At 40.4% G+C, this 16,337-nt stretch overlaps 1 protein-coding gene across 13 annotated transcripts in view; it reads right to left on the bottom strand.

The window, feature by feature from the left end:
- Positions 1-16,337, bottom strand: part of rbfox1 (RNA binding fox-1 homolog 1) — a 567,561-nt gene that overhangs the window by 21,525 nt on the left and 529,699 nt on the right. For all 13 annotated transcript variants that reach the window (XR_007447797.1, XM_049560284.1, XM_049560291.1 and 10 more), the window contains one exon: positions 6,346-6,410. Coding sequence is in view for 12 of the 13 variants with exons in the window: in XM_049560284.1 (XP_049416241.1) it covers positions 6,346-6,410 (65 nt within the window). In the remaining variant the exon portion in view is untranslated. The remainder of the gene's footprint in view (positions 1-6,345; positions 6,411-16,337) is intronic.

Raw genomic sequence — 16,337 nt, 5'->3', positions numbered from 1 at the left:
TGCATGTATACACAATTTTATTCTTGAATCTACACACAGTTTTATGTATCAGGCTCCAGAACTCATGAATTGTAAGACAGTGCCAGTAGTTCTTGTATGCTTGTGTGTTTTGCTCACCAAACAAATGACCTTACTACAAAAATATCAACATGAACGCAGTACTTATTTCCTGATTTCTGAAAACATTCCTGAATTGGTTAACGGCCAAAAATTCTGTGCTCGCCCATGTGCATGTGTGTAGTAATTTGTGAATACACATAACGTGCTTGCATGAGCATATCTGCATGAGTGACTGCATTGCATTTGCATTGGTTTGTATGCCACATGAGCCACACTGGGTCTGGTCAGACCTCATGAAAGCAGCTGTTGGTGCTTCCCATCTGTGACCCTTATGGCATGAACATGACCAACATGGTGCCTGTGTGGTCCCTGCACAGATGGGTGCATCAAGGCCACACAGATACACATCAAGCCCTCAATGCCTCACCAGACCTGGGTGGAACATTAAAACAGTGCTCTTGTAAGCAGTGGCACCCTCAGAAATTTTTCATAGGGCTGGCCAGATGGGACTACCAAAAATCTTGGGATGCCGCACCAAAACTAAAAGCCATAACTCAGTTTCAGGAATTCTATTATGCTGTTGAACTGTATAGGCTAGTTTAAGAATTAATCAGTATGAAGTGTTAAAACATTGCATACTGATACACTTTGGCTTCTTCTTTTACAGTTAATATTGCTAATTACCTGATGTGCATAGACTAGTGATAGTGATACAGTTAACATTTTGAGTACCACAACAATCCTGTTTCAGTGAGTTATGGTTCCATACGTGTTAGAAACATAACACATCATTACAGTGTTCACTGTTCATCAAATAGGTTATTGTAGGTGTCTTTTTCCTTAAAAATAAAAATATGCAGCTTTAATTTGAAAGCAGCTGTCAGGAACAAAACATTTACTGCAAACAGGCCTACTCAACCCATTTTCATTCAGCTATCTTGAGGTGAGGGTTCAAGGGACCCCTTTAAAAATGGCCATGCCAGTTTCTCCCTAGTCACATTTAGTTAGACTTTGGAGCATTATTTATCCCCCTTTCCGACCAGTGTTAATTTTGACAGCTATTTTAGATTGAGTTCACATTTAGTTATTTTTATCCTTTATAGTTTTAGTCCAATTTTGGTTGGAGAAAATTCATGACATTTTTGTGTTTTTTTTCTTTAAATCCAGTGAGGCTAATTCAGTAATCAGAAATTAGAATCAAGGTGACAGGTTGTATAACAATTTGATTTAGAAAATTTTCTCTGCAACTAGCAGTTTTTTACAGGTTTAAGGGGTGATTTATAAGCACAGACTTACTGACTGTACGTCAGTAAGCTCAACATCTCTCTATTTATGCTCTCAAAAACTCTGACAACACAAATAACTGATCTAAGAGAACTAGGATTTGTTCCCAGGTTCACTGTAAACTCTGACTCATCCAGCTCACTGTTATGAAGCAGAAAAATAACTTCTGCAACATGACAGTCTGGAGGTTTAAACTCATGTCTTATGGAGATGGTGATTAAAACTAAACTTTCATCTCTGCCAGAGAAAACTGATCTGAGTTCAGACTGTTTACTAACAGCACAGCTACACTCACAAATAACTGAGCCTCCTACCTGCCTGTCAAACAGCATCAACTCAGAAACCTTCCCTGAGACAGTCCGGATTTGATTTGACTCCTGCGGGAATCAAAAGATGTGAGGTCCAGCGGCCGGTGGCTGCTTGCTTCATTGTCATTCAGCGGCTAACAGGCGGAGCTAACTGCTAACAGCCATCGCTGTAATTAACAAATTTGACAAATCCATTTAACACTTCCACCATCCACAGTCAGACACACACGGCTTATTATTTACTACTGAGAGTTTGCCAGCCTGTCGCTCATGCAGCATTTGAATATATTTACAAACACAGCTGTTTTCAGCAGCATTGTATCAGGGTGGCAATTGCCCCCTCTGGCCCCAGCTTGCTCAAGGCTTCTTTAAGAACCAACTAGTTGATTATGGGACCACTTAAAGGCAGCAGAACAAGCTGAAATATAAGGTAATGATGGATTAGCAAGTTAAGATTGATGAATGTGTTAGCAAAAAAAACCCAAGTGTTTTGTCTGTGATGTATAATGGAGCTGAATTGTGTAGTTTTGTGCAATAGTGTCGCTATAAGCTATGTTTTATTTGTGTTTTTGCTGAATCGATTAAACTTTACAACACTTCAACACAGTGACATAGAAACCCTACCGGAACTCGTGTTTAGGAGGTGTAATTACAGATATGCAGACACAGCACCGCACCAAGTATAAATGTTCACAATGGTGTAGGCTCTGAGTAGAGCCTATGCACACCTACAAATATACAGTATCTCACATAAGTGAGTACACCCCTCCCATTTTTGCAAATATTTCATTATATCTTTTCATGGGACAACACCATAGAAATGACACTTTGATATAACTTAAAGTAGTCAGTGTACAGCTTGTATAGTAGTATAGATTTACCTTCCTCTGAAAATTACTCAAAACACAGCCATCAACATCTAAACAGCTGGCAACATAAGTGAGTACACCCCACAGTGAACATGTCCAAATTGTGCCTAAAGTATCAATATTTTGATACTATTTGATATTTGATATATTTTGTGTGCCAACCATTATTATCTAGCACTGCTTTAACCCTTTGGGCATGGAATTCACCAGAGCTCACAGGTTGCTTCAGGAATCCTCTCCCACTCCTCCATGATGACATCATGGAGCAGACAGATGTGAAGACACCTTGCGCTCCTCCACCTTCAGCTTGAGGATGGCCCACAGGTGCACAGGTGAGTTTAGGGCTGGATACATACTTGGCCAGTCCATCACCTTCACCTTCAGCTTCCTCAGCAAGGCAGTTGTCATCTTCTAGGTGTGTTTTGGGTCATTATCATGTTGGAAAACTTGATAATGAAAACTTGCAGCTCAGTTTCTGAAGAGGGGCGATCATGCACCAAGGTGCCACACATGCTGAAAGAGCACCAAGACAACTGTCCCTTGCCTACAGTCAAGTATAGTGGTGGCAGCATCATGGTTTGGGGCTGCATGAGTGCTTCTGGCTCTGGGGAGCTCGGTTCATTTAGGGAAACATGAATTCATAGCAGAGCATAATCGCCCCTCTTTGGAAACTGAGCCGCAATGCAGTTTTCCAACATGATAATGACCCAAAACACACCTAGAAGATGACAACTGCCTTGCTGAGGAAGCTGAAGGTGAAGGTGATGGACTGGCCAAGTATGTATCCAGCCCTAAACTCACCTGTGCACCTGTGGGCCATCCTCAAGCTGAAGGTGGAGGAGCGCAAGGTGTCTTCACATCCGTCTGCTCCATGATGTCATCATGGAGGAGTGGGAGAGGATTCCTGAAGCAACCTGTGAGCTCTGGTGAATTCCATGCCCAAAGGGTTAAGGCAGTGCTAGATAATAATGGTTGGCACACAAAATATTGATACTTTAGGCACAATTTGGACATGTTCACTGTGGGGCACACTCACTTATATTGCCAGCTGTTTAGATGTTGATGGCTGTGTTTTGAGTAATTTTCAGAGGAAGGTAAATCTATACTACTATACAAGCTGTACACTGACTATTTTAAGTTATATCAAAGTGTCATTTCTATAGTGTTGTCCCATGAAAAGATATAATGAAATATTTGCAAAAATGGGAGGGGTGTACTCACTTATGTGAGATACTGTAAATTACTTTACACATCACACATTGTAATTTAATTCATTGCTAAATTACCACTAATGTTTTTGGTTGGGTGTAGTCAGAGGTGAGCTCTGTTGCATCTGTAAGCACGACCTAACTGTGGTGTCAAGGTGTACTGACAAACAGTCAGTACAGCCAACACAGTGCATTATACATTTTCATTGAATCAGCATGTGAATCATACATACATGAATCAATCAGCATCAAGGAACACACATTTTATTCAGGAAGTGCTTCTCTAGTTATTGCTTATTGTGTAATAGGCTATATTCTTCATGTCACCTTAGTTTATGTCCATGGGTGTGTGATGTAAAAGGTTTTACGAAGCTTGGGGGCGGGGGGGGAGTTGGGATTCTTCTTTAACCTCTTTTTCTTTTGCCCATGTATCAGGTTTCCATGTCTGTTCTGAATAAATGCACTGAGGCAGTGGAATAAATCCTCTCCACTTCTAATCTTGGCTCTCCCTTAAGTCTCCCTTGGCTAATACAGAGAGTGTCATCATTTATGAGCATGATAGCTTCTTTTCAAGTCAAACTACTGTGTACCTACTTTGTCTGTTAAAATATTAGCTGCTCTATTGTCCTGAGCCAAAGCCCTCTCTTTAATAATTTTACATCATTCTCCTGAATTAGACGGATGGTATTTCTGCCATATCAGACTGTTAATTCAAACCAAACTCATAATAAAACTGAAGTTGGGGAAAGTGAGGCAGCAGATGAATAATGAATCAAAAGGAGTTCCATGCAATTATGAACTAAAATTTCATGCCAGCACTTACTAATTTAACACAAATTATTCATTGTGATATGAAACACCCTCAAATATCATTTCAGCCCTAGAAGCCACTATTTCAACTACAAGCCCTTTTCAAATCTTCGTGGAGCTTATTTTCACTAACCGGAGCATTATTATTGTTTTTATGGTGAAATGTTTTAAAAAGGAAGTCTTGTGGTGCAATCTAATGAAATGGCCCTGTAATAAACTTGGGGAAGCCTCTAATGTTCTGTTTTTGTTGAGAGGTTCTCAGGGAGGTATTGATTCAACTCCATGGTCTCAATACAGTTTGAGTCTGTACAATGGGGTGCTGTTGCAATGGATCCTACTATTATCTCAAACATATGGGCTGGGGGTTGGGTCGGAGACAATATAAACATGGTTCCAAGTTATCCTGCTGACAGTACATGTGAAATACATGTGAATGGCTCACTAAATAACTAGTGTTGGTACCCATCCTCATGACCAGAAAAACAATGTTGATAATTGATTTAACAGGTTTTAGTTACTTTGTTCTATGACATTTGCACATGACAACTACAGTGTAGTAAAGGTTAGAAGAGTATGGTAATGTCAAATAAACTAAGGTTAAGGTAATTAAAATGCTTGGTTGAGGTTAGGAAAAGAGGTTGCGCTAAATTACATCATCTCTGCTATAAAGACTGTTGTTGTAATAATGTGTAACACAGTACTGTTGTAGTTTCCGGAGATTGAGAGCATTCAGTAAAAATTATTTCTCTCTCTCCCAGTTTCAAAACTTGTTGGGATTTAATCCAGCCACCAGAAAAAAATGTTGGCATTGTTCATTGCTGCCAACCACAGAACCATTACATTTGTATGTTATAATGTAGTTGAGGTGTTAAAACTTGAATGTCAACAATGCTGTGGTCAACCAGCCTGTTCTAATTCTGAAGTCATCAAGTACCATTCTGAGGTCATCAAGTACCATTCTGAAGTCATCAAGTACCATTCTGAGGTCATCAAGTACCATTCTGAAGTCATCAAGTACCATTCTGAGGTCATCAAGTACCATTCTGAAGTCATCAAGTGCCATTCTGAAGTCATCAAGTACCACTCTGAAGTCATCAAGTACCATTCTGAAGTCATCAAGTGCCATTCTGAAGTCATCAAGTACCACTCTGAAGTCATCAAGTACCATTCTGAGGTCATCAAATACCATTCGGAGGTCATCAAGTACCATTCTGAAGTCATCAAGTACCACTCTGAAGTCATCAAGTACCATTCTGAGGTCATCAAATACCATTCGGAGGTCATCAAGTACCATTCTGAAGTCATCAAGTACCACCGCTTTGTCAATCATGGCAAGTTCAGACACTAACGCCAAAAGCCACCTTTCACGGTGGTATAACACACCTATGGGTGGCGTCTGTTTATAACGTGGCTGGATGGTACCTTTTGCAGTGTTATGATAAGCACCCGGTCGGCTGGATGGCACCTGTCACAGAGGCGTGATACGCCACAGGATGGTGTCAGTTCGAAGCGCCGTCAGTAACAACATTATATTAGTAGCTGGAGAGCTCCTGTGGGGCAGGTGAGAGGGTGGTGGATGGGTTCAACAAACCCTGGAATTTCACCTGGGAGCCCTGTATTCATTTCCTGTATGAATTTGGAGCCAAAGCATGATTTTTTTTGCAGTCCAAAAGTCACTGCTGTGTGCCACTGTAGCTTTGGTTAAATGAAAAATCAATATTTTTTCCATCCATGGGTCATTATATCCCATCTTGAACTCAAAACAAAATGATAATGAACCTCCTAATGTGACAATTTCTATCTTACCTGTCACTGTATGCAGCAGCTGTGGCAGCAGTAGGCTGGGCATATCTGTAGGCAGCGTAACCACCCTGGAAGCACACACACAGACACACATACATCAGAACACACATAAGTGTAAGGATTGTGAATTTAGTGTTATGAATATTTTTCTCTAAAACAGTTTTTCTGCTGGATTTAATGTCGGACACTAACACATTGAGAGAGATACCAGCATTAAAAATTACCTCAATAAATATGTATTTGTCTAATGTATGGGATACCAGCATTTTAATAGTGCTATTTCAAACATTAGCTATATAAATTTAAACCTGGTCGCATTGCTTTCTCAATTCATGGTAGACTGTGAGAGCATGAACCCCAAATGTCTGTCATTTGGGTTTTTTATTAGCTGCTCAGCTCTTTAAGCAGATGCAGCATAAACAATCACATAAATACACAACATGTAATATTCAAGCATAGATCCACAAACATACCTGAATACAAAAATGAATAATTTCACACACATTTTTTTTGTTCTTAAAATGCACACGGATCAATGCCATAAACATCAGGGCTAAAGCCAGAACTATAAAAATACCAAGGTCATGAGTCCAAATTTTTTATCCATCCATTTTGTTTATCTAGTAGTGGCCAAAATTACCTTTATGACCAGCCTGTAATCATTCCCAGGTCATCAAAAACAGACACTTTGTCACACCAGTTGGTGTCTAATAGTGATGCACAAGGCACCCTTTAGCATCTCTATGTGACACACAGCTTCAAGGCATTGTAACACTTTTTTAATGTTGTGAAATTGTTATGTTTAGGCAATACAACTACTTGGCTAGGTTTAAAAATAAGGATGTTCTGGGTTAACATAAGTCTGTTAGGTAATGATATATATTTGTCATGTTACATTAAGAAAACAGACTTTTGGTTTCACACACAACACCAACTCCACTCTCTTAGGTGTAGGTCTGGTTTTGTTTGACCCATCCACCTACACAAACTTTCTCACTCTGATACTACATCAGTTGCTCTCAAAGGGTGCCTTTGGAGTCAGTATCACACACCAATGGGTGTGACAAAGCATCAGAATTTGATGACATGGGAATATGAATGGGCTGTTACAACAACAGCACATTATCACATACTTGTACGATTCACATGTTAAATATGATATTTCACATGTTAAATATGATTTTCAACTAACCAAATTATGTAAATCATTGGGTGTTACATTTCCAAACTTGACACATTAGGCTGCGAAGCATTGCTTTATGTCATCAAAAAATAAAGTTTTGGCTGTCAATATATTGTGCCCTGTTGCTTAAGATTAAGTCATTTTGAAAGGTGCACTAGCCTTTCACTCATGATGTTTTGGTGAAACTATTATACTCTGCTTTGAAATCAAAATTTATTCTTTAAACAGTGGCTGAAACATGTCATGGGCTGCATACTTTTATGGCTTTATTTTATTACTTTTTTATGTTGATGTTCTAAATGAATGATATAATAGGAAGTCATATAACTTAAAAACTCAAATTACAATTAAATTCAGAATCAGGGTTAATGTATGAATGCTTAGGGTTGTTGGGGAAGAAGGCAGAATCCTTTGTGACAGCAGTTTGAGCAAGGGTCTTTTTCCTCATCAGTCTATGCACTCTGAAATTGTTTGTGACGAATATAGAGATCTCAGAGGCACAGCAACAAAGAATCACTATGGCAGGTATAGTAAAATTACTTAATTTTTGACAGATTTTTTTTTCTACATTACAGTCTGAAACAAAAGCCTGGCTCTGTGTTATGTGTCAAAGTAATTACCTACTTTCATTTGTGTAAGCAGGGGTGCTCTTAGAGATTGGCAGCGTGCTTCATCAAAGTCCTTCACATTTGGAATAAGAGGTAATACAGTATTTTAACTGTATATGCTTTTAAAAACCAGTTGTAATTTCTTGCTTGTCCTTTTTTGTTAGTCATTTATAAAACATTATGTGTAAGGTTCATTGACAACAGTTTTCTTTTAGTGTATGTGGTGATAGGGGAGCTAGCTGTAGTAGTGTTTGTCAGCACTATGTCAGACTGCAGTGCTGACATAGTGCTGCATACTGTACGACAGTATTGTTTAGTGTCAGCATCACAGTGTCATCTAATATGCTCAGTGAATCCTGCACTGTCTCTAGAGCTGCCAGATCACTTCTCCACTCTACACATCACAAGTAGAATTTAATACACACAAACTCCCATAGACGCATGCATACACACACAACATGCCAGTAGCAGTGATCACACACAGCAGTTTCAAGTTTAACCAAATTAGTCAGCAGCATGCACATAACAAAAAAACAAAACAAAACACAGCAGTACACTACATTTTGAATACCAAGATGCACAGCAAACATTAAAGCTGTGCTAATCAATGCTTTTATTTTTCCACACTGACAGTGGATTATCTGTAATGTGAAAGGTGTAATTCTTTGTGATGAATACACAGAGAATTATCACCAACTCCAAAGATTTTTGCTCTCTTTTATTTCACTGTTTGCTTTTGTAGCCAGTACACATGGACCTTATTACCAGCTGCAGCTGCAGCAGTAGGCAGCTCTTTGCAGCAAGAAAGCTCTGATAAACCCATTGCATACTACCTGCTCAGCACCAAACAGCAGGCAGATACAGTTAGAGACTAGCTGGTGAACATAGTGGAGCATTTAGCAGTTAAAGAGCTAAGATGTTGGAGTAGCCTAAAACAGTAGGCTTCAGTGTGTGTAAAAAATTTAAAAGTGGTCTGACATTAAGCAAAACATCAGACTGGACAGCTATACCAAATTTTACCACAAGGTTTCAAACTTGATTCAGCAGCCACTCCTAAGTGGAACATAATGACATCATGTCCCAACAGCAAATGAGTGTCAGACTAATGTGTCACAATGTGTGAAATCAGAACTCGCTGTCCAAACTGAATCTATTAAATACTCTATGCACTTCTCTTATGTCATTTAAACAAAGCATACTACATCTTAAAAGATGGGTGAGTAAATGCCATCTTCCTACGTTTGTAATTTTGAAAACACATGCTTTATATTGTGACATGTACTGGAAATGACATACAATATAGCCAACAGCAAGTAAATTGTCATGGTAACTTTGAGGTCTCCCTCTAGCCAGCTGCCACCTTATTTTTTTAGAAGTGAAATAATAAGGTATTGTGTAGTATAGTAGTATCTAGTGAGTCCTTATTTCAACTTCATTAAATCAATCGTTCCTTGTCCACTGCAGCACTTTCAAAGCTAGCAACTGGAATGTCCGACAAAACTTGTAAAACTATCTCTGCCTTGTCTCCTCTCGCCACCGCAAAAAACACATGATCTTTCTGGTCAACAAACACAATGCATTCTGCTCCACCCCCCTCCCACCTCCTCTAAAATTTGATCTCGTTCATGAGACAGCTCAATACGGTGCAACAGGAAAACAGCATGCATTTTAATACAACAATGCAAAAACATTCAGCATTTTAACAGTACAACACACGTGACATACATAAACATTGTACAAATAAAGGAAGCACAAGAAAAGGCAGAAATGCTGCAAGTCAGACACATCAGAGGTTAAGAATGACACAAAAAAAATGCAAAAAAAAGTATGTATATGTTTTTTTCCTCCAGTATTTTTGATGGCATGTAAGCATTTTTTTTGGGGTGTAGACAGTGGAGGCAGACAGGAAATGAGAGAGGTGGGAGAAAGCCATGCAACAAATTTCCCATCTCAAACCACTGGCCGAGTTGCCAGGAGAAAATGTTGGCATTGTATGCTTCTGCAACCAACAAATATGCTACATTTGCTCTTTTCACAGGTGTCATACTTTTCTATAGTGAAGTAGTGTATGAGCTGATTTTGTCATTGAGAGGGGGAGGGGATGGTGGATGGCAAGTCACTTGGGCAAGATGCCTGCCAAGCCACAGATCACTGTTTGAGACCAACAAATAAAACTGGTTGTTTTTTAGCAAGTCATTGCTGTCTTTTCAAATGCTTTTTAGGCAACAACCTGGGTGTTTTTCAGTGACTTGTCACTTTGCTTCCAGCGGGGATAGTGTCAGGAAATTGTTGTTTTGAATTGAGACATTGCTGCCTTTCATGCTGGGACAGTGCCACAAAAAGCAGTTGTTGTTTACCAAGACATCGCTGCATTATCAGCAAGCATTGTGCCGCTAAGACTTTTTTGTAACCATAACTAGGTGGCTTTTGTGATGATTTTGCTTCTTTTTTTGTTGTTGTTTTGTGTCTCTTTGAGGTAAGTCTGTGTCTTTTTGGACATTTTGTGTCTCTTTAAGGTAATATATTTAGTTGAGTATTTTTTTAGTAATTTTGTTTCTTTTGGTTTGGTTGTTTTGTGTCTCTTCAAGGTCAACTTGTGCCTTTTTTGGTGATTTTGTTTTTATTGGTTATTTTGTGTGTCTTTGGGGTAATCCTGTGTCTTTTTTGGCCATTTGTATCTCTTTGAAGTAATTTTATGTATTTATAAGATATTTTTGTTTCTGATGATGATGACGATGATGATTTTGTGTCTTTTTTGGTCATTTTGTGTCTCTTTGAGGTCATCTAGTATCCTTTTCGGTCATTCTGTGTCATTTTGAGGTTGTTTTTGGTCATTGTGTGTCTCTTTTTGATTGCTTTGCCCCTCTTTGTTGGTATTTTTTGTCTCTTTGCAGTTCCTTTACATTTCTTTATGGTCATTTGAGTCTCTTCCTGGTTGGCACATGTCAGTAAGAGTGACATGTTGCAGGCAATGGCAAAGGGGACCTCTGACACATTTGGCCCCTGGGTCTGTGCCTGGTAGACCTGTTCAGTAATATATTCATGTTGACAGCACCCGAGGAGAAAGGTGCACAACTACGCATGGCAACATGTAAAATAATCATTCCAGAAATGATAAACAATTGAACTTGAACTTGAAGTATGAGATACAGCACCAAGGACACTGGATCATTTTACTTTGAAATGTAAAGTTTATTTCAAAGTCATACCTAAAAATACAATTAATTGTAACTGTAAATTTAACATTAGTATTAACACTTCACAAAATGAATCAAGGGCACGTAATGACATGTTTAGGACTTTAACTTGACTTGGTGCTTATTTGTCTTGATGTGAGAATTAAGGCTCACCAATCTGGCAAAGATAATCTGCTGCAGTGTTTGAACATGCAGGCAAAAACAGCTTTAACATTCAGTAATTAGACAATGTATATATAAAGCATAAAGATACACAGAGAAAATTACACTGCAGATAGGAACATAGAGTAAATACAGTTACAGGAACGCTGCAAGTCGTACAAAAAATAAAGTTTTCAGGGACACTAAAAACCAGAGGTGGGACAAAGGTGTTGTTTTGCAGTCACAATTAATGGATATCTACATCTGTCTATTTTAGTCCAGCCACCCCTTTTGTATTGTGGTGGAGTTTTGGTTTTGTTTTACTCTGTTTTTTTTTTTTTTAATAAGATGTAAGCAGTTGTATTACAGCTTGTTGCTCTTTCTTAAAGCCAGCAGGCAGTTGGCTGCAAATGGCACATGGCTGAGAAGCCCTGCTTTAATTTATCATAAAACAAAAGCAATTTTTCTCCCTTCCAGGCTCAGTGACAACTCCAGCACTTCTCACATCATTTCACCTTCCACCCTTCCATGCTCTATGACTGAGACAGTGTGTCTGTCCTGACATGAGCAATGTATTATTACCACTATAAACTGTGGAGGCGAGTAAGTGATACTTAGCGTGTGTGATGATGGGCCGTGGCAGGAAGATGAACAGGTTGGCCTGTGTTAGTCACCAGCCACTGTGGACTGTCACTCCTGACTGAGTGACTAATGGCAACCCTACAGCTCTGTGTGCAGGCATGTATGTGTGCGCAGATTGTGTTTAGAAAGGAGATGTGTGTGTGTGTGTGTGTGTGTGTGTGTGTGTGTGCATACGGTCAAGGTTTGGCCATTCCACACACATAATCTCACACAAGGAATGCTCCAATCCATCACATTTGCTGATTCGCTGAAGGAAAGAGCGGCAGAGGAGGACTCCTCTTCCTATCCGTCCATCCATTATCGATGACTTTCAGTATGTTTGGCAATGAGGCTGCAGTCCCATACTTAGCTGCTGCAATGCCTTCATGCAACTAATTGACTAACGGAACAAAAGTAACACAAACAACAATCCCAATTTTAATCTGTTTCTTGATAGAGTTAAATTTCACATAATTGCCTTGTCCTGTGGCCACCAGGAACCATTTTAGTCCTGTTCCTGCTAAGGCCAGGTAAAAACACAGGGAAATAGCAAATTATATTTTATGTCCTATAATAACTAATACAGTAAATGAATCACAAAGTAGCACTAATTCATCAGTTAGACAACAGAGTTATGTCAAATGACTGTTTACAGGGTAGGGGATATCTTTCCTGAGCTGAGCTGAGCTGAGCTGAGCGGTGTAGCAGTATGCGAGACGTGTTGGCAGTGTGTATTCAGCATACATATACGTATATGTATGTATGTATATATATATATATATATATATTCATCAATAACTTAAAGGAGCAATAAGCGAAATTCATCATTTCTAGATTAAAGGAATTAAAAAATTGCTATGTGAAGAACTAGAGGTGTAATTTCATCTGGAGTATAGCATGACCTCACACCCTCTCTCTCTGTGTGTTGAGCTCCAGCCCATTGTTTACAAGCCGGTCTGGCTGCAAGTTCAGGTACATTCATGTGAATCCCCAGCACCCCCCCCACCTCTCGGAGCCCTTGGCCCTCCCTCCCTGTAAAAGGCTACAGCCAGTGAGCAATGGCAGCATGTATTTTCAAAATGAAATGGCAAAGAGCGAAACGAAACCGGGGCTACCGGTGCTTGCTCCTCAGGCTCCACTTCACTCAGCTGCCCCACAGATCCGCTGCCTCTCCCACTTTAACCTCAATAACAATCCGGAGCTAGCTGGGAGCAGCTGGCGAGGCATTAGCCGCAGTATGACCGGAGGGAAGTACAGCCAGTTAGCCTCCGCTAGCTTCCCAACTAGCCCCGGCTCTCTGTTTGGATCCAACCGGTGCAGCGAGCCCTGGTTTGTTATTCAGCTTAATGTGGGAAGAAGCAGCAGGTTTATCGGGCAGCTGAGTGAAGCTGGGTGAAGTGGAGGCTGCGGAGGAAACACCGGGATGGGTTAATGTCTGGAGCTTGAGTTATTAGCGGCTCGGTCCCAGCAATGGGTCAGGCCTTACGGTTGTGTTAAATGAGTAAGTTAGCCCGGCAGCCCAGCTAACATTTTCAATTAGCATTGTACTGGCGAGCCAGGCGTGCAGCCTGCGAGGCTACATTTTTGTAATATATTTGCTGAGATGGAGGCGTGGCTCAGTGACTAGAAGAGCTGGCAGAAGCACTCCAAAGCTGTAAGTTACTCCAGTAGCCGGTGGCAGCCGACTTGGCTAGTGCTAACACCCGGGAGCTAACGCTAACGTTCCTCCTCTTCTCCGTGAGTGAGAGCGATGTTTTAGCCGAGCAGGCAGCTGGCTCGCGGGCTGCCCACTAGGCTAAAACATTGCTTCAGGTTAAAGTGGGAAGAAGCAGCGGGTTTATCGGGCAGCTGAGTGAAGCTGGGTGAAGTGGAGGCTGCGGAGGAAACACCGGGGTGGGTTAATGTCCAGAGCTTGAGCAGCCTGCGAGCCAGGCGGGCAGCCTGGTGGACTCTAGCCGACCTGGCTAGTGCTAACACCGGGAGCTAACGCTAACGCTCCTCCTCTTCTTCGTGAGTGAGAGCGATGTTTTGGCCTAGCAGGCAGCTGGCTCGCGGGCTGCCCACTAGAGAGCTCACTGGAGAGCAGAGGTCGAGGGAGGAGTGGCTCATGACACACTTTGTTTTGGTCTACAGGCAGTGCACAACAGCAAGCCTAGAGGTGAAACGATTTCGCTTTTTGCCCCTTTAAAGATAGTCTATGCAGGAGTATCACCAGCAAAAGTGAGAGTGAAAGCCTACTCCAGATCCACTCTTGTTTTAGAACAAGCTTCTCTCAGTTTGCTTGTTTTTTAAGCACCATATCTGCAATTTTGTAGCTTCCACTTGGATTCATGCTGCTCACAGTCTGGTCGCTACTTTCTGGAAGTCTGGACTTCATCTGCCCAGTGTGCTCATAAACGTCCAAAACACAATGTAAGTAAGAAGAAACTAAGAAAACACAGGCAGAGGGCAACAGAGTTTCTGCTAATAAACACACCACCACAAAGTTCTAGTGGCTTGTAGTGATGTTGAGGGGGATTACTTTTGTATTGAGTCCATACATTGTTTTCTAGGACAATCCTGCAAAGTATACCTTAAACAAAGCTTGGATATCCAGTCCTCCAACCCATACGACCATATTTCGTATACTACCATATGTTGACACCATGTCGTATGTTCATACTCATATGACCCATAGGGACATTTCCCAATTTAACACCCCTACCAGTGGATGATAGAATAGCTTTTGTGACCATTTATGGATGCAGTTTTAAACACGTGATTAACATTGTGAAACAGCTGTAGTGACACCAAACCTGTGTTATTAGATTTAGAAAAAAGGTCATGGTTTGGTGCTGAAAAAGCATGTATGTCACCAACATGAGGAAATTGCTACGAATCTCAGATGACATACATAACGTTATGTCAGGTCACCTTACGTCACGTTACGTCATGTTATGTCACGTTGTGTGTGGAAGCTCAGCAGAAATTTATATGGTAAGTTTGGTTTCTTTATGTTTTTATGAAAACATCCTGGAGAGACTGACTGTACTAACTCAGTCAACTGAGTCAGACTTGGGTTACTGTGTTTGTTTGTTTTTTGTTTGTTTGTTTGTTTTGCTTTTTGTTTAAAGCCGGGGCCCTATTTCAGAAAGCAGGATTAGTGAAAACTCTGAGTATGTTAAGCCTGAGATGAGGGAAACTCTGACTTTTCAGTTTCACAAAGCCAGTTCAGCATAACCCTGAGTGTGTCCTTTTGTGAACAGAGTCATGGACATTGAGGCACAAATGATTCGTGGGCTGTTGTGGAAGGAGATGGTGATTAGACCCCATTTGGACGTCTTATTGTTCCTGGAGGAGTGTCCATATGAAAGATTCTGTTTCACTTCACACTTTATCATTTCTCTTAACAATCTGTTCACCCAGATATATCAAATATTACACAACGTGGATCTGCATCATCATCGCAGCTAATTTTATGCATTGCCCTTTGATACTTCCACAGCGGCAGTTTTCTTTATAACATAAGACACACTGAACACACCAGCAAAGCAACGGTTTGAGGAAGAGTAATTCCACAGAACTGTAGGGCTGTCAGTGTTAATAAGAAATTAATCTACGTGGATACATTATGCAATGATTTTTGAATACTTTTCATATATTCAAATATTCGACAGTGTAATAGACTGCATTTATGGGACTCAATATCCCCATCATAGCTCCATCTGAGCATAAAGGAGATTATGTAAATTGGAAGTATTATTTTAAAATATATCAACACTGTTAAGATATAAAAATGTTGATATATTTTCTGTATATTAGACATGCATCACCACATGACATCACTTCACATTACCTTTTAACACACTCTGCAGTCTTTTCCCATCCCACCTCACGCTGTTTAGCTGCAGCTGCTGTAATCGATTTTTAAATTTTTTTTGAAGACATGTTCGAAGTCTTCATTTGCGGTCATTAAAATCTCAAATTCAATTGGGATGAAGTAAGTGGCTCAGCTTTTAACTCTGCTTTCTGCCACGGAGAATCATGTTATCATCTGCATTTCACTGATGATGGCTTTTGGTGCTCACTGTGAACGCGCTTCCCTCAGGCTGAACATACTCAGAGTTGACTGAGTTAATTCTGATCAGCTGTTCTGGAATGGAAAACTCAGAGTTTCCCAGCTCAGGCTCAGTCAACTCGGAGATCGGGATTAGGCTCAGAGCCTGCTTTCTGAAATAGGGCCCTGGTCTAGGAGAACCAGATTTT

The sequence above is a fragment of the Epinephelus fuscoguttatus genome, linkage group LG19, assembly GCF_011397635.1.
Source record: "Epinephelus fuscoguttatus linkage group LG19, E.fuscoguttatus.final_Chr_v1".
Classification (NCBI taxonomy): Eukaryota; Metazoa; Chordata; class Actinopteri; order Perciformes; family Serranidae; genus Epinephelus; species Epinephelus fuscoguttatus.
This window is presented reverse-complemented; position numbering and strand designations above follow the sequence as displayed.